This window comes from Sorex fumeus, unplaced genomic scaffold (genome assembly GCF_029834395.1).
Source record: "Sorex fumeus unplaced genomic scaffold, SorFum_2.1 ptg000153l, whole genome shotgun sequence".
Taxonomy (NCBI): Eukaryota; Metazoa; Chordata; class Mammalia; order Eulipotyphla; family Soricidae; genus Sorex; species Sorex fumeus.
In genome coordinates, this window is record NW_026606210.1 from 1,857,597 (window position 1) to 1,875,273 (window position 17,677).

The following is a 17,677-nucleotide window of genomic DNA, read 5'->3' on the forward strand; positions in this document are numbered from 1 at the left end:
CCTCCTCCAGCCGGGAGAAACTGTGCTGTATGATACAGATCTATTTTAATACACCGACACTGGGTTGAACAAGATTTTTCTATTCTTTTATCGAAGAACAGAGTGTGCCCGGGCCCCGCCCGCCACCAGCTTGGGGGGTCGATGTCTTAAGAAGGTTCGTTTCCTGTCAGTGGTTTGTCTTCTCGGAGGATGAACTGAATCCATTTTCTTTCTTTTTTTTTTTTCCTTTTTGGGTCACACCCAGCGATGCACAGGGGGTTACTCCTGGCTCAGGCACTCAGGAATTATTCCTGGCAGTGCTCGGGGGGCCATATGGGATGCTGGGAATTGAACCCGGGTCGGCCGCGTGCAAGGCAAACGCCCTACCCGCTGTGCTATCTCTCCAGTCCCCCCCTTTTTTTTTTTTCCATTTTTCAATGTGCTGAGAGGCGAGGAGAGGTCGAGCCCAGAGGGGCAGCTGCTGACCGTCTCGAGACTTGGTTTTCTGTTGCTTTCTTTCTTCCGTTTGGTTCGGGGCTTTGGGCTGAGAAGGGCCGGCCAGCGGCTAGTGAGGTAGAGAGAGTGTTTTTGTCTTTGCTAAGCTGATGTAGTTTTCCTGCTGTGAGATGCATTAAACTCATGGATGGTTTCAGCCTTGGTGCCTGTTTCCTGCCTGCGGCGGGGGTGTGGAACAGGCAGAGGGAGGTGTGGACCTGGGGACCCGCAGAGACCAAATAGCCTGGAGCTGGCCCCCACCCGAGGGAAGGAGAGAGCTTGGAGGTTCCTACCCCCCTCGGAGCACACTCCAGACACAGGTGCCCGGGCGGGGCACAGCCGAGCTCCCAGGGTCCTGCATCCGGCTTCCCAGTGGGCCTAAGCCTGAGCCCCAAGGGGTCGCTCACCCTCATTCCTCCCTGCTTGGCATCTGGGTATAGTGGCCCGGCGGCTTCTCTGCAGGGTCACTGTGCCAGGGTCCAGCTTCTCCCGAAGGCCACGCCTGGCCCAGCTGGACACCCATGATGGACCCTGGCCTCGCCACAGCACACGGGGGCAGGAGACACAGATGCCACGGAGAGCCACAGCTGCCTGGCTCAGGACCACCTTGGTCCTGCCTGCGTGGGCGGAGTGTGTGCATGTGTGTGTGTGTGTGCGCGCGCGCGTGCATGTGTGTGTGCCTGCTGGTGCCTGATCCCTGTCCAGCCCCATGGGGTACCAGCACAGCTGCCTCCACACAGCACCCCTGCACTGCCCACCGCCCTCCAGGTGTGCCATTGGAAAGGGGCCCCCAAGTGGCAGAAACCCCTCCCTCCTGCTGGGTCACCCAGGGCCATCACTGGGGGGAGACAGCGCCACCTGGTGGTAGTCCCTGAGCATTTCGGGTTCTTAGAATCAACTTCAGATCTGGTTAGACACCACCAGCAAGACCTCCTCTTCGGCGTGGTCACGCTCAAGCTGCCTGCAAACCTCAGCCATTGGCGGGGAGCCCCAAAGTCTCTTCTTGCCGTCTCCTGAGCCTGCCTGGTCTATGAAAGCTGTGTGTTGGGTTCGGAGTCGGAGTGTTAGGGCAACACCCTGCAGTGCTCAGGGGCTCTTCCTGGCTCTGTGACCGGCCGTGACCCCTGGTGGGACCTTGAAGGACCATGTGTGGTGCTGGGGATTTGAACTGAGGTTGGCCACGTACAAGGCAAATGGCCTGAACCCCTGTGTGATCTTTCAGGTCCCGGCTTTGGTTTTTGGACCACACTCAGTGGTGCTCAGGGATCATTCATGGTGGGACTCAGGGGGACCATACCCAGTGTGGAGGAGCAAGCCAGGCTCTGCTGCGGGCAAGGCAAGCGTCGTAACCTCTCTCTTGGCCCGTTTGCTACGTCCTGTCCCCTCTACCCAGCCCCTGGTGGCAGGAAGAAGCAAGACACTGCTGCTGTAGCCTGAGGAAGGCTTTGAGGAGCTCGGGGTGGCAGCGTGGATGGCGTCTCCCTGGTACAGAGGCCAGCCCGGCACTTTGCTGGGTGTGCCCCCATGGAAGAGGGAAAAGCAGCCCAGCGTCCACCTTGAACTCCACCTTCAAGCTAGAGGGTGCACGAAGGTCATGGTGGGGAGCCCAGCTGGCCCCAGAAGTGGGGTGCCCAATTCTTGCTCTCCGCCCCCACAAAACTGCCAACCTGGCCCATTCCCCAGGCAGTCCCACCACTCTTTTTTTTTTTTTTGCTTTTTGGGTCACACCCAGCAATGCACAGGGGTTATTCCTGGCTCTTATGCACTCAGGAATTACTCCTGGCAGTGCTCAGGGGACCCTATGGGATGCTGGGAATTGAACCCAGGTGGGCCGTGTGCAAGGCAAACACCCTCCCCGCTGTGCTATCGCTCCAGCCCCAGTCCCACCGCTCTGAACTCTGCTCAGACTTCGAGGCCCTGGACGAGATTCATTCTCTCCTTGTGCCTTTTGAGCTGCAAGTTCTGGGCAGCTGGCCTGCTCCCTGCCCACCGCAACTAACTGCACGCGGGCCTGGCTGCGGGAGCGGAACGTTTGCACAACTGACCCCTCACGTCCCCGTCCATGGAGGCCTGGGAGTCCTCGCTCCCACGCCACACAGGGCATCGTCCTAAAGCTGAAACGGGCCACGTGCAGTTTCCACGCAGGGTCGCGGCGATCAGGCCCTGGGCGGTGGATCAGGAGGTGGAAACGGGGCTGCGCAGGTCCCAGGCAAGGGGGCAGAATCGCGCACACCCGCATCCTCGTACTCCTGGAGCTGCAGCCCGGGGCCACCTCTCGGGACTGCAGGCTTTGAGAGAGATCTCAGAAACGTGCGTGGCGCTGCAAAGCCTCCTGCTCCCGGAGTGGGCAGCACTGGGCTGGCTCTGGTTGGCTAAGAGCTGGGGCGCCCTGCTCTGATTGGCTAAAGGGCTAGGCGTGCCCCGCTCTGATTGGCCAAGTGCTGGGGCGCTCTGCTCTGATTGGCTAAAGGGCTGGGCGTGCCCCGCTCTGATTGGCCAAGTGCTGGGGCGCTCTGCTCTGATTGGCTAAAGGGCTAGGCGTGCCCCGCTCTGATTGGCCAAGTGCTGGGGCGCTCTGCTCTGATTGGCTAAAGGGCTGGGCGTGCCCCGCTCTGGTTGGCTAAGAACTGGAGCGTCCCTCCCTGGTTGGCTGAGGGTTAGAGCGCCCTTGTCTGGTTGGTTAAGAGTTGGAGCGTCCCGCCCTGGTTGGCTAAGGATTGGAGCGCCCCGCTCTGGTTGGCTAGCGCTGGAGCAGCCTCCCACCCCCATTGGCTAAGAGCTGGAGCGCCTCGCCCTGGTTGGCTAGAGCCAGAGCGTTCTCCCACCCCCATTGGCTAAGAACTGGAGCGCCTCGCCCTGGTTGGTTAGAGCCAGAGCGTTCTCCCACCCCCATTGGCTAAGAGCTGGAGCGCCTCGCCCTGGTTGGCTAGAGCCAGAGCGTTCTCCCACCCCCATTGGCTAAGAGCTGGAGCGCCTCGCCCTGGTTGGCTAGAGCCAGAGCGTTCTCCCACCCCCATTGGCTAAGAGCTGGAGCGCCTTGCCCTGGTTGGCTAGAGCCAGAGCGTTCTCCCACCCCCATTGGCTAAGAGTTGGAGCGCCTCGCCCTGGTTGGCTAGAGCCAGAGCGTTCTCCCACCCCCATTGGCTAAGAGCTGGAGCGCCCCGCCCTGGCTGCGGTGTGAAGCCAGATGTCTCAAGAGATGGGCCCACAGCCTGCTGGGCTCCCCGCCTGCGGACGGGGCAGCTGTGTGACCTCGGACACCATGCAGTCAGCGAGCTTTGCTGCAGTCAGCTGTCCAAGCTTCAGACTGGACAAGCCCCCCAGGTTGGCGCAACCAATACAGAAGGCGCCTTTTTTTTTTTTTTTTTTTTTTTTGCTTTTTGGGTCACACTCGGCGATGCTCAGGGGTTCCTCCTGGCTCATGCACTCAGGAATCACTCCTGGTGGTGCTCGGGGGACCCTATGGGATGCTGGAAATCGAACCCAGGTCGGTCGCATGCAAGGCAAACACCCTACCCGCTGTGCTATTGCTCCAGTTTTTGTGGCTGGGCCCATTTCCAACCTGCCACCTCACCACCGCCAGGGCTCACTCCTGAGCACAAGCCTGGGGCAGGGCCCTGAGCATGACGGGGTCGGGCCTGACACTCCCCGCCTCTGTCCCCCAACCAGGGAGACCGGACTTGGGCACGGCTGAGGTCACGAGGCCCCCTGACCCTTTGCAGAAGTGGCTTCTGGGCACCCCAGCAACGGGCTCTGGAGTAGGGGGCATCAGTGAAGGTGTAGGGGGCATCAGTGAAGGGCATCAGGGACGCTCCAGTTCTTAGCCAACCAGAGCGGGGCACGCCCAGCCCTTTAGCCAATCAGAGCAGGGCGCCCCAGCACTTGGCCAATCAGAGCAGGGCACGCCCATCCCTTTAGCCAATCAGAGCAGGGCGCCCCAGCTCTTAGCCTTCCCCCCCACCATCTGTCATGTGGACCCACCAGAGTGACAGACGTTGGTGACCCCCGCCACAAACCCAGGTGCCTGTACGTGGGCCTCAGCTGTCCAAGCTCCGAGACTGGACAAGCCCCCTAGGTTGGAGCAACCAATACAGAGGGCGCCCTCTTTTTCTTTTTTCTTTTTCTTTTTTGCTTTTTGGGTCCCACCTGGCGATGCTCAGGGGTTACTCCTGGCTCTGCAGTCAGGAATGACTCCTGGCGGTGCTCGGGGGACCCTATGGGATGCTGGGAATCGAACCCAGGTTGGCCGCGTGCAAGGCAAATGCCCTCTCCAATGTGCTATTGCTCCATTTTTTTTTGAGGGCACCCTCTTGTCACCCACCACTGGGTGGGCTGAGGGGGACCCATGAGGGTGAATCTGGGAGATTTCTGCAGATTCTGGGGTCCTGGGGTTGCCATGGGGGCCTCTGCTGGTCACACAGTCCGGCGACCTCCCCACCTGTGGCCCTGGAGGAGCCTGGCTGGGCCCTGGTGTGGCAGAAGAGGCCAGGCCAATGGTGCCAGCGACCCAGCCCAGTCACATCCCATGCAGACAAGGCTGACCCGGGCGTGGCCAGCAGCGGCTGAAGTGGAGTCACTGGCCAGCGTGGCTGAGTCCCATGACTGAGTTTGGGGCGAAGCACCAGCAGGGGCAGTGCCCGGGGGGGGGGGGGACTGTTTAATGCTGAGTCTGCACCTGTGCAAGTGCCGGGCGCAGGGGCCGCGGGGGCACTGTGGGTGCAGGCAGGCGGGTGGGGCCCCCTGCGTCCTCCCCACCCGCCCCGGGCGCGCGGAAGACCTTCCCGGGGTGCTCGATCAGCAGCTCTGTGAACAGGAGCAGCGGCACCAGCGCGTCCAGCTCAGCTGACCCCCGCCACAGGAGGTTCAGCGCGAAGACACGGGCCAGGCTGGAGCTGCTCATGCCATTGGTCAGGCTCTCCCGGGACACCTGGGGGCAGGGACGGCACGGTCACCTGGGGGTCAGGCCCAGGAGGGGCAGGGGTGGGGGATGAAAGGGACAGGGAGAGGCGGGGCAGAGCCAGAGGGGGTCTTCGAGGGGCACAGAGCATCGCTGGCCGTGCCTCCCCCAGTAAGGAAGAGGCGGGAGACAGGGGCAGCCCCTGCGCCTCAGAGCTGGAAGAGGCAGGAAGTGCCCCGGGAGCCTGGGTCCAGGTTGTGGCCTCTGGGTAGGGACAGAATCGGCTTCTCATGCGGGCGGGACCCCCGTGCCACATCCCCCAATCACTCAGGGTGGCCCTTGATCCTGGGTTGGGGTGTCCCCCCTCCCCCGGTGTGGGCCCCCAGCAGACTCTGTGCACAGGAGTGGACATAGGGACAGGCAGGCTCCGTGCAGAAAGGTGGCCAGTAGCCAGGTCTGGGGCAGTAGGCCTGTCAGGGGCGGGTCAGCTACCAGCATCAGCACCTACTGCCCAAACAGGCCTGGAAGCATGGGTTCGAGGACAGGAAGTGTGAGCTCGGGGACAGAAAATGTGGGCTCGAGGACAGGAAATATGACCTCAAGGACAGGAAATATGACTTCAAGGACAGGAAATATGACCTCAAGGACAGGAAGTGCAGTTTAGAGGATAGGAAGTGTGGGCTTGAGGACAGGAAGTGCAGGCTCAAGGACAGGAAGTATGAGCTCGAGGACAGGAAGTGTGGGCTCGAGGACAGGAAGTGCAGTTTTGAGGACAGGAAGTGTGGGCTTGAGGAGAGGAAGTATAGGTTCGAGGGCAGGAAGTGCAGGTTCAAGAACAGGAAGTCTGAGCTCAAGAACAGGAAGTGCAGGCTCGAGGACAGGAAGTGCAGGTTCAAGAACAGGAAGTGCAGGTTCGAGGACAGGAAGTGCGGGCTTGAGGACAGGAAGTGCAGGTTCAAGAACAGGAAGTGCAGGCTCGAGGACAGGTAGTCTGAGCTCGAGAACACGAAGTCTGAGCTCGAGAACAGGAAGTGCGGGCTCAAGGACAGGAAGTCTGAGCTCGAGGACAGGAAGTGCAGGCTCGAGGACAGGAAGTGCAGTTTTGAGGACAGGAAGTGAGGGCTCGAGAACAGGAAGTGCAGGCTCGAGGACAGGAAGTGCAGGTTCAAGAACAGGAAGTGCAGGTTCAAGAACAGGAAGTGCAGGCTCGAGGACAGGAAGTGCAGGTTCAAGAACAGGAAGTGCAGGTTTGAGGACAGGAAGCATGGGCTCAAGGACAGGAAGTATGAGCTCGAGGACAGGATGTGTGGGCTCAAGGACAGGAAGCGCGGGCTTGAGGACAGAATGTGTGGGCTCGAAGACAGGAAGTGGGGGCTGGCGCGCGGAAGTGTGCCCGGCCCACACACCCACCTCATGCAGGAAGCCCACGAGGTAGCTGAGGACGGCGTGGTTGTGCTCCGGGAGGCTCTGCGCGATCTGGCGGCAGCGGGTCACGCGCAGGCTGCTCGCCACCCCTGCAGCGACAGGAGGCCCTTCCTGGTCCCGCCCCGGGACGGGGGCGCGGGAGGGGGGGAGAAGCCGTGGCGGTGCTGCCCTCTGTGGGGTCTCTGCACCCCTGGGCCCGGGGTGGCCGCCCCTACCGGTGATGCCGAGAATCTGCTCCAGCACCTCGTCGGTGAGCAGCGGCTGCGGCAGCTCTCGGAGGAAGGCCTTGAGGGTCGCGGCGGCCACGTGCACGTCCCCGTAGGCGTCCAAGTCCACCCGCTTCCCTGCTCGGCACAGCACAGGGGTGGTTGGGGGCTGCGGGGGTCCCACGGCCCCCCAGTGTGGGTGTCAGCAGACGCCTGGAACTGTGGCTGGTTCACCCACGCCTCGGAGGTGGTCACAGCTCCTGGGACACGCCTAGATGCAGAGCGGGAATTCGGAGAGATTGGGACACTCACGGGGAAAGGAAGGGTGATGCCGGCATACGGCTCGGCGGCACGGCCCTGGCCCGGGGCCCAGGTTCAGTTCCCCAAACGGGAAAAAAAAAACAAAAAATAAACGGGCTGAGAGATCAGGCTGCAGGGGGGCTCTTGCCTTGCACACAGCTGACCCGGGTTCGATCCCCGCACCCCCATATGGTGCCCTGAGCCGAACCAGGAGTCACCCTGAGCACTGCCAGATGTGACCCCCAAAACAAAACAAGCAAATAAAATAGAGCAATGACAGCCAGGCATGACAGAATAGGGGCAGGGAGGGCTTTTGCCCTGCACACATGGAAAACTGGGGTTCAGCACCCCCAAGGTCCCCTGAGTGAGTGAGTGAGCCCCGAGCACAGAACCAGGAGCAAGCCCTGAGCACAAAACCAGGAGTCAGTCCCGAGCACAGAGCCAGGAGTGAGCCCTGAGCACAGAGCCAGGAGTCAGCCCTGAGCACAGAGCCAGGAGTCAGCCCTGAGCACTGCTGGGTGTGACCCCTACGCCCCCAAGCAAGAAAACAAAACATCGACAGAAGAAAAGGCTGTCATCACGAGCACAGACGTGACCATAAGCACTGGCTAAGAGTCCCCATGTTGGTGACCTGTGCTGGGTTCAGGTGACCCCGAAACGCGGACTGCCTGGGGGCCCCCTCACCCTGGTTGTAGAGCCGCTGGACCTCGCGGACACTCTGGATGCTGGCCGGTTTCCGGAATAGGCCCTTGGTGTGCAGCCCTGGCGGGGGGGAGAGGGCCTCAGGAACCTCGAGGATACCAGCACACGGGGCTTCTGGAACGTTCCAGGGCTCTCCTGCCCGAGGCTGGTGGGGGAAGCTCTCCAGTCCAGTTCCCTCACCCCCACCCGCCTCCTCATTCTCCCCCCAAGTAAACTTTATCGTGGACACAGAACCACTGAATTTTCTATTTTGGTGGTCCCAGAAGGGACCCATATGCCAGTCGGACAGACCCGCCCGACTCTGCTCCATGCCTGCTGTGTGACCTTGCGAAAGCACTGGCCCTCTCTGAGTCTACGAAGTAAAGACAGAGTCTACCCAGAGCCCACCCTGGTCCCCTCCCTGTGGGTCTGGACGTGGGCCTGAGGAGGCTTGGGGAGGCACCAGCCACGCCCCTCCGTGTGACAGATGCTGCCACAGTGGGAACTGGGGGTCAAAGGCATCCCTGCTCCAGAAGTCTTTGCTGTGCCCCCCACTTTAGGCCAGAGGACCACTCTGTTCTGTTTTTCACCTCACTGGGCAGCCAGGGAAACAGAGACAGCAAGGAACAGGGCCAAGATCACACAGCCAGCAGGAACCAAACCCAGGTGGCCGGAGCCCAGCCCGGGGGTTTCTGGTCTCTGCGGCAACCTGGCTGCTGGGGGCCCCAGGGCCGTGCCAGCCCCACTCACCTTTCTCTCTCAGGTACGTCACCGTGAACCGCAGCACAGGAGGAATGAGTTCGCCCTGATTTTTGTCTCTGAGACTGTGAGGAGAGAAAGCGAAGGTTGTCAGGGCGGCTGTGGCGGGGTGCGGGGAGCCCAGGAGAGTCAGAGACCCTCGGCTTGGCTCCCAGGAAGGGCGGCCCTGCAGTGCAGGGCATTCCAGGGGCAACTTCTGGGCGGGGTTTTGAGGGGTGAATAGGAGCCTGCAGAAGACGAAAGAGGGAACAGGCTGCAGGCTGAAGAAGGTGCGGGTCTCAGGTGTGCCCCCAGGCCCTGCAGGTGTGCGGCTACGAACGGCACCACAAAGATGAAAGAAAGGCAGAGGAAACTGCATTGAGGAGGTGGGAGCACACACAGGGGTGCCCAGCGGAGTAAGCAGAACCGGGGTCTCTGGACCACTTCCCGACTGAGAGCTCCAGCCCAGTCAAACCGTAGTCCCTTCGGCACCTCCAGGACCCACCCTAGGGCCCCGAGCTGGGACGAGGTGCTCAGGTGTGGCCCCTAAAGGAAACGAAAACCCGCTTGATGCAAGCCACGTGCACTGGACTGCAGACATGCGTGGACGGGGAGGGAGGTCTGAGCTTGACCCTGGGTCCGAGAACCACCCCAGAGCCGACCCAGCCAGCCAGCGGGAGCCTCAGGCTGGTGTGCCTGGTGGCTCACAGCGCTCATGCGGCGGTGCAGGTCCTGGACCTAGGCTGGACCTAGGCCACCCACCTGCTAGGCCAGTGCTCTAGAGTCCTGGGCTCTTCCTGGCCCCGCCCCAGATCGCCCCGCCCCTTTCCCTGGCCCCGCCCCACCTCTCCCCGGCCCTCCCTGGCCCCGCCCCCATCTCTCCCTGGCCCCGCCCCTCCCTGACCCCACCCCCGACCTCCCTGGCCCGGCCCCGGATCTCCCTGGCCCCGCCCCTCCCTGACCCCACCCCCGACCTCCCTGGCCCCGCCCCGGATCTCCCTGGCCCCTCCCTGACTCCACTCCTGATCTCCCTGGCCCCGCCCCATCTCTCCATGGCCCCGCCCCTCCCTGACCCCACCCCCGACCTCCCTGGCCCCGCCCCGGATCTCCCTGGTCCCTCCCTGACTCCACCCCTGATCTCCCTGGCCCCGCCCCATCTCTCCATGGCCCCGCCCCTCCCTGACACCACCCCGACCTCCCTGGCCCCGCCCCGGATCTCCCTGGCCCCGCCCAAGCTCCGCCCCAGCTCTCCCTGGCCCCGCCCCAGCTCTCCCGGCCCCGCCCCCACCCTCACTCACTACTGCAGGCTGACGCCAAACTGCTGGGTGGGCAGCGGGGGCCGAGGTGGAGGCGTCTTGGCGGGAGGAGGCGGCCGGCCCTGGTGCAGGTTCTGGAGCGCCTCATCGTAGCTGCGGACACAGCGGGGGCTCAGCCGTGACCGCGGGGGAAGGCCCCGAGCAGACCCACTGCCCCCCCCACATTCCAAACCCCTCCTGCGCTGGCCATGCGGAGGCAGGAGGGTCATCTGCTCGGCCCTCCTGCCAACCCGTGACCAGACTGTCCCCCACCCCCCCCCCCGGTGTCTCCAGGGGACATCCCTCTGCTGGACACCTCCCTGCATGGTTTCCCTCGAACAGTCACTCCAGGAGCCACCTCCTCCTGGAAGCCTTCCCTGACTGAGCCTCTCCTAGTGCCTTCACCACTAGGTTCAGCACCTGCTCCGGCCCCTGGCATCACTGACCTAGGGCTCCCATCATGGGGGCAGGGAGCGGGATCTGGTGCCACCAGGGAATTCCCCACAGAGTATGGGACCACATACTGCACCCACACGGACCTCACCCGCCCGAGGACCAGCTCAGCCCTGGTACCTCAACCAGCCCCCAGAGGCAGGTGCCAAGGGCAGGGGGTGGCCAGGCCGACGCACCCATGACAGCACAGCGTTCGGGAGCCGGGCTGCGAGGGGACCCGCACCCTCAGGCACCGTCACCCAAGGCCAGGACGGTCCCGACATTCAGAGCCGCAGCTGAGGGTGGGCGGGGGTCCCGGGCCACAGCCCTGGGGGGCGGCACGCACGGGGGTCCCGGCCACGCACCGGCGGACTTCGGGGGGCACCGTCAGCTGCAGGCCGGGGAACTGCTCCTGCAGCTCACGCAGGGAGTGGACGTACGTGATCTTCTTCCCGAACTTGTGGCTGCGGGAGGGGGCCGAGAGTGACCGCGAGCCCGCCCAGCCTGCAGGGACTGGCCATGAATCGGGGCTGGGTGGGGGGGAGTGATGGGACCCCCTGCAGCCCCCTGCAGCCAGCGCCCAAGGTCGGGCTCAGGGGTGTCCCCACGGGCCTCAGCTGTGGCCAGAGCTGCCGCTCCCCAAGTCCTACCCCATGGGCGGCCCCCAGGGCGAACCCAGCCCCCCCACTTCCGTTCCCCTCCCCCCTCTGTAAACTCCCCCCTCAGCCCCCGGGCCCCCTGGAACGCAGACCTGGCTGGGAAGGGGCCAGCTGCTTCTGATTCTCCATCTCCCCCGACCTGGCGTCCAGCCCTTCCAGCCGGAGGGGACACAGGTCCAGCCCACACTCATGCCCCGCCCCTGCGGGCCGGCCGGTGCCCACCCTGACTCCTGATCAGACTGGGCGACATGCCCACAGGGTCCTGAGTTCTGGTGAGTGTGCGCGAGTGTGTCAGTGTGTGTGTCAGGGTGTCAGTGTCTGAGTGTCGATGTCTGGGTGTGTCAATGTGTGTGTGTATGTGTCAGTATGTGTGTCAGCGTCTGAGTGTGTGAGTGCCGGTGTCTGAGTGTGTCAGTGTGTGAGTGTGTGTCAGTGTCTAAGTGTGTGAGTGTGTCAGTGTCTAAGTGTGTGAGTGTATCACTCAGTGTCTGTGTGTGAGTGTTGTCAGTGTCCAAGTGTGTGTGTCAGTATGTCAGTGTCTGAGTATGTGTGTAAGTGTCTGAATGTACGTGTCATTGTGTGACTGTGTCACTGGGAGTGCCTAAGTGTGTGTATGAGTGTGTGAGCACCTGAGTGTGAGTGTACCAGTGCCTGTGTGTGAGTGTCAAACTGTGAGCATGCGTGCAGGAGTGTGTCTGCGTGTGTGTGTATGTCGTTGCAAGTGTGCGATTCCGTGGGTACTCCAGTATGTGTGTGAGTGTGAGCGAGTGTGTGTTGTGTAGAACCTTCCCATGTGGGCTGGTCGTGGTGTGGTGTTGAAGGCACCTTGTACGCAGCGCCTGCAGTCCGGTCCCTGATACCAGGAGTCCCGAGTCTGGCGGGGTGTGACCTCAGGGGTCCCAGCACCGTCACTGTGACCCGGGCAACCCCCGACACAGGGTGGGGGGCCTTGAGCACCGCCCCTTCGGACCTTCACGCTGAGCCACACCCCAGCAGGCCGGGAATGGCCGGGAGGGTCCGGAGGCCTTTGATCGCTGTCGGGAGACCCCCTGTGAGCATCTGTTTCCCACGCCCAGTACACCCCCCACCCGTGGCCGCGAGCACTGTGCTCCCTAGCGGGGTCCCGGGGCGGCACCTGACGAGGGGCTTGAGCAGGGCCCACAGGACGCGAAGGGAGTTGCTGGGATGCACCACGTACAGGGCCTTCAGGTTCTTCCTGTACCTGCGGGCGCAGGGGGGACGTGGCTGCACACGGGACCCCGACCGCGGCCCCTCCCCCACCCCCGCCCGGGTCTCGCGTGTCCCCTGGGGCGTGGGGCTGCCGCTGACCGGTGCTGGAGCTGGCCATAGGCGCTCTGCAGCCACCGCAGCGAGGGCCGGTTCCCGCGGTGCAGCCCGTGGTGGAAGTAGACCAGCGCGTACTCCCGCCCGCCGTGCAGGGCCAGCTCGTGCTCCAGGTACCTGCGCAGAGAGGCGGCTGCCACCGGGCCCACCCGCAGGCCCGGCTCACGGCGCACAGGGCAAAGGGTCCCAGGCGCCGTCCCTTTCCATGGCCCCTCGGGGCCGCGTGACCAGGCCTCTGGTGGAGTCGGGTCTCAGCAGTCTCGGGAGCAGTGACTGCGGCGGGGGCTCCGGAGGGCACGCGCCCCCACGGGCTCCCCAGGACAGCCGAGCTTCTGGGCGTCAGAGATGGCAGGTTCACCGGGCGGAACAACTGGGGTGTCACGAAGACACGCCAGCCGGCTGGGAGGACACTGCTGGACACCGTGGCCGCAGGCATGGCAGGGCAGGAACCGTGGGGAGAGTGTGAGGGCATTGGGCTCCCCTCCCAGGGCGGCCACAGGGGTGCGGGGAACACGAGGGGGGACCCCAGGGGCCCGGCCCTCCTGAGTAGCGAGCACCAAGTGATGCAGGCTCTCCCAGGGGCTCAGGCTTGGGAGGGGACCCCAGGGCCTGGAGACCCTCCCCCGAGTCCAGTGCAGGGGTCTGGCGCTGCTGGTACTGTGCTGGAGAAGGTCCCGTCCCCTGGCCTGGGCTTGGTGGCCAGTGGCCCAGCCCTGCCCTGCTCGGCTCCTGAGCATCAGCCTTGGCCTCGGGTCCACCCACCCTGCGAGGGCTGGGTGGGATGTGCTGGAGGGGGAGCCCTGCAGGGGTGCGTGTGTGCTGGGGACGGGCATGAGCAGGAGTGTGTGCTGTGGGGGTGCACCAGGGCTGCCTGGGAGAGGAGACTGCAGGGGTGAGTGTGTGACAGAGAGGGGCGTGTGCAGGGGTGCGTGTGTGCTAGGGAGGGGCATTTGTTGGGCTGTGTGTGTGTGTGGGTGGGAAGGGCACATGCAGGGGTGCGTGTGAGCCAGGGAGGGGTGTGTGCAGGGGTGCATGTGTGCTATGAAGGGGAGTGTGCAGGGGTGAATTTTTGATAGGGAGGGTCGTGTGCAGGGGTGCATGTGTGACAGGGAGGGGCACATGCTGAGTCTGCGTGGGTTGGAAGGGCACATGCAGGGGTGCGTGTGAGCCTGGGAGGGGTGTGTGCAGGGGTGCACGTATGCTAGGATGGAGTGTGTGCAGGAGTGAATGTGTGATAGGGAGGGGTGTGTGCAGGGGTGCGTGTGTGCTAGGGAGGGGCACATGCTGGGTGTGTGTGGGTGGGCAGGGCATATGCAGGGGTACATTATGTGACAGGGAGGGGCATATGCATGGGTGCATGTGTGCTAGGGAGGGGCATGTGCAGGGGTGCTTGTGTGAGAGGGAGGGGCACATGCTGAGACTGTGGGTGGGAAGGGCACATGCAGGGGTGCGTGTGTGGCAGGGAGGGGCGTGTGCTGGGGAGGGGTGAGTACAATGGTACATATGTCCTGGACGGGCAGCACATGCAGGGGTGCGTCTGCCCATGGGAGGCCAGGCGGGCAGTGAGGTGCGCGCGCAGCCCGTGGGCCAGACTTACTTCAGCAGGCGCCTGTGGTCGAGTTGGTGGGACGGGGGCAGGCGGCAGCAGCTGAAGGTGACCACGCGCTGCCCGCAGCGGTCCTGCCCTGCAGGAGCAGAGTGTCAGCCCCACAAGCGCTGATCCCGGGCCCCTTCTCGCCGAGGAAGCACCCCTACGGGCATCCCCTCAGACCGTCACCAGCTCCTGTCCAGGACCTGCATGCAGGAGCCACCTGGCTTCAGAGAAAACGGGGTCCCGGCTCAGCCCACAGAGGGGTCGCCTGCCCATTGAACTGAAACCTACAGAACTGACCTCAGGGCCGGAGCGATAGCATAGTGGGGAGAGCGTTTGCCTTGCACGCGGCCGACCCGGGTTCGATCCCCAGCATCCCATAGGGTCCCCCGAGCACTGCCACGAGGGATTCCTGAATGCAGAGCCAGGAGGAACCCCTGTGCATCGCCGGGTATGACCCAAAAAAAGTGAAAATAAATTTAAGAAATAATAAATAAACACTGTCCAGTCCTCAGTGGCCGTGGGTCTCCTTCAAGCACATGTCCCCAGAGTGAGTATGAGATGGCACCGTGAGCCCCCCTCAGCCCTGCCCCCGCCCCCCTGCCCCCGGGCCCAGACCCCACCTGCCACCTGCAGGAAGCCGTGTCTAGCCACATCGTAGAATGGGTGGTCAGTGCTCAGCGCCAGCTGTTCCTCCGCCACCGCGGGGGTCTCCGAGGGTCCGTAGGCTGTGCCCAGCAGGGCTGCCTCCTCCTCTTCTCTTTGCAACTCTGCAGCAGACAGGGCAGGGGCAGAGGGGGGGTGGGGGGACGCGTGCTGTGTTCCCGGGGTTACCTTGTAGGGCAGTCACATGTCTCACTGCCCCTCCCCTTGCCCCCCCCACACCCCCCTCTCCTGGGCACCCCCCAGCGCCCATCTCTGAGTCCTGCCCACACTGTCACCGCCACTCCCAGGCTGACTCCTACAGAGAAATAAGCCCATCGGGGTGGGGTGGGGTGGGGTGGGAGGACGCCCCCACAAGCCCCTCTGTCCCTAGCAGCACTGGGTGCACGTGGATTGATGCCCAGTTGCGGCCACTGGCAGTGGGCAGGAGGCCCCAGTGGGGCCGGGGAGAGGGTCCCCCACTGCTGAGTCTTCCTGGGTGTAAGCGAGGTTCTTGCAGACACCAGTGGCCACCGGAGCCCGCAGAGCTGACGGGTCTGCCGGGTCCCACCAGAGGCTCGCGGTGGCCTATAGCAACTGGTGTCTCCCCTGGGAGAAGCTATGTGTGGGTATCAGGGCCCCACGGCTGCACCCCAGGGCTGGTGTCCCCGCCAGAAAAAAACATGGGCACAGCAAGGAGGGCACCAGCGGCTGGGGTCCCACTGACAAGCCCCTGGGTCCTACCCTAGAACGGACAGGGCTGGTGTGTGTGTGTGTGTGTGTGTGTGTGTGTGTGTGTGATAGATTCTGGCAGTGGTTCCCAAGGCAAAGCCAGGCTTGAGTGTCCCCTGGGTGCAGGGCACACACATTCCTCCACATCAAGGAACCTGCCTCCAGGCCAGTCCCACGCCCCCTCCTCAGGACCTCGCCCCTGTCCACTGGGTCTGTGACAGCATGAGGGGACGGACGTGTCCCCCGCCCGGGGTGACAGGTGGGTCTCAGGGCTGCAGATGCACCCACGCCCCCCACCACAGACCCGAAGAGATGGACACAACGTCCCTGCGACGCGCACTGTAGAGGCTGCTGGGCAGCGCTGTCCTCATCCCGGAGCAGAGTCGAGAAACCCCACGTGGGCAAAGGGGGCGCTGCAGGTGCGAGTGGGCGGGGAGGGAGCCGCGGGGGTGATTGGGTGAAAAGCAGAGCCGGGTGAGGGAACTCCAGCTGTGATTGGGTGAAAAGCAGAGCTAGGCGAGGAAACTCCAGCTGTGATTGGGTGAAGGGCGGGGCTGGGAGAGGAAGCTACAGCTGTGATTGGGTAAAAGGCAGAGATGAGGAAACTCCAGCTGTGATTGGGTGATGGGTGCGTGGGCGAGGAAACTCCTGCTGTGATTGGGTAAAAGGCAGATGAGGAAACTACACCTGTGGATGGCTGAAGGGCGGGGCAGGGAGAAGAAGCTACAGCTGTGATTGGGCGAGGGGGCGGGGAAAGAGGAAACTCCAGCTGTGATTGGGTGAAGGGTGGGGCTGGGAAGGAAGTTACAGCTGTGATTGGGTAAAAGGCAGAGATGAGGAAACTCCAGCTATGATTGGGTGATGGGTGAGTGGGCGGGGAAACTACACCTGTGGTTGGCTGAAGGGCGGGGCCGGGAGAAGCTACAGCTGTGATTGGGTGAGGGGCGGGGGGGCAGAGCTATGATTGGGTGAAAGGTAGAGATGAGGAAACTACACCCGTGATTGGATGATGGGCGGGTCAGGGAGAAGGGGGCTCCAGCTGTGATTGGGTGAAAGGCAGAGATGAGGAAACTACACCCGTGATTGGATGATGGGCGGGTCAGGGAGAAGAAGCTACAGCTGTGATAGGGCGAGGGGCGGGGGGGGGCAGAGGAAACTCCAGCTGTGATTGGGTGAAGGGTGGGGCTGGGAGAGGAAACTCCAGCTGTGATTGGGTGAAAGGCAGAGATGAGGAAACTACACCCGTGATTGGATGACGGGCGGGTCAGGGAGAAGAAGCTACAGCTGTGATTGGGCGAGGGGCGGGGGATGAGGAAACTCCAGCCGTGATTGGGTGAAGGGTGGGGCTGGGAAGGAAGTGACAGCTGTGATTGGCTGAAGGTGAGGAAGCGACAGTTCTGATTGGCTGGAGGGCGAGACTGGGCGGGGGCAGGGCTCTGCGGGTCTGGAAAGCGGCTGCCCTGCAGGGAGCGAGTCTCCTGGGCTGTACGTGCACAAGCTCCCGGCCGCGCTGCGTGTCGCATTCCTCCGCGGTGTGTCACTGCTCACAAGCACGTCTGCAGGCTCCTGCAAACGCACTGCCGCTCCTTGCTTCGTGCCCTGCCCGGCCGTGCGCAGAGGCCGCTCCTGCACCGCGTGGGCCCCGGGTCTGCTCCTGCCTCTGCTGGGGGCCACGCGGCGCCGGGCTCGAACCCGCGCCCACTTGCAAGCCCGTGCTCAGACCTGAATCAGCTCCGGCCTGGGAAGGCCCTTTCCTCTGCCCTCTGGAGGGATGTGTGCGGTGGACACACCCCGAGCTGCCCTGGGGGGAAGGTGGGCAGTGGACACACCCAGGCTGCCCTGTCCCTTCGCGGGGTGCCACTGTCCGTCCGGAGGGGCACGTGTGCTCTGCCGAGTCCCGGTCCCGCCCCAGCGGTACCTATTTCAGCCAGTTCCTCCAGCTCCAGCTGGGACATGCTCTCCCACGGGTGGGGACACCCAGACGTTGGCCGGTTCTTGGGGACCCAGGCAGGTCCCTTCCGACACCCTGAGGGAGAAGCACAGAGACCGGGACAGTTCCTTCCAGGGCCGAGGAGCCCAGGTCAGCCCCCAGTGACCCCCAAGCCACAGCAGCCCCTGCCCGGGACCCCCGGGGTCTGAGCCTGCATCCCCCCCCTGCCCCGTGGGGCCTGACCAGGAGTCCCCGCTCCTGAGATGGGGTGGCGGGAGGGGGTTCGGGGTGTGCCAGGGGGTCAGGTTCCGGCCGGCAGCGGGTCACTGTC

At 63.6% G+C, this 17,677-nt stretch overlaps 1 protein-coding gene across 1 annotated transcript; it reads right to left on the reverse strand.

Annotated features, from left to right (window-relative positions):
• Positions 1-1,374: 1,374 nt before the first annotated feature.
• On the reverse strand, positions 1,375-17,371 carry ARHGAP8 (Rho GTPase activating protein 8). Its single transcript, XM_056107077.1, has 14 exons — positions 17,335-17,371; positions 14,666-14,812; positions 14,049-14,136; positions 12,437-12,568; positions 12,243-12,329; positions 10,814-10,912; positions 10,020-10,130; positions 8,734-8,807; positions 7,987-8,064; positions 7,012-7,140; positions 6,782-6,885; positions 5,150-5,401; positions 2,520-2,637; positions 1,375-1,511 (listed from the first exon to the last, which is right to left on the reverse strand). Exons 1-14 carry the CDS (start codon positions 17,369-17,371, stop codon positions 1,375-1,377), a joined length of 1,593 nt encoding a protein of 530 aa, XP_055963052.1.
• Between the last annotated feature and the right edge of the window lie 306 nt (positions 17,372-17,677).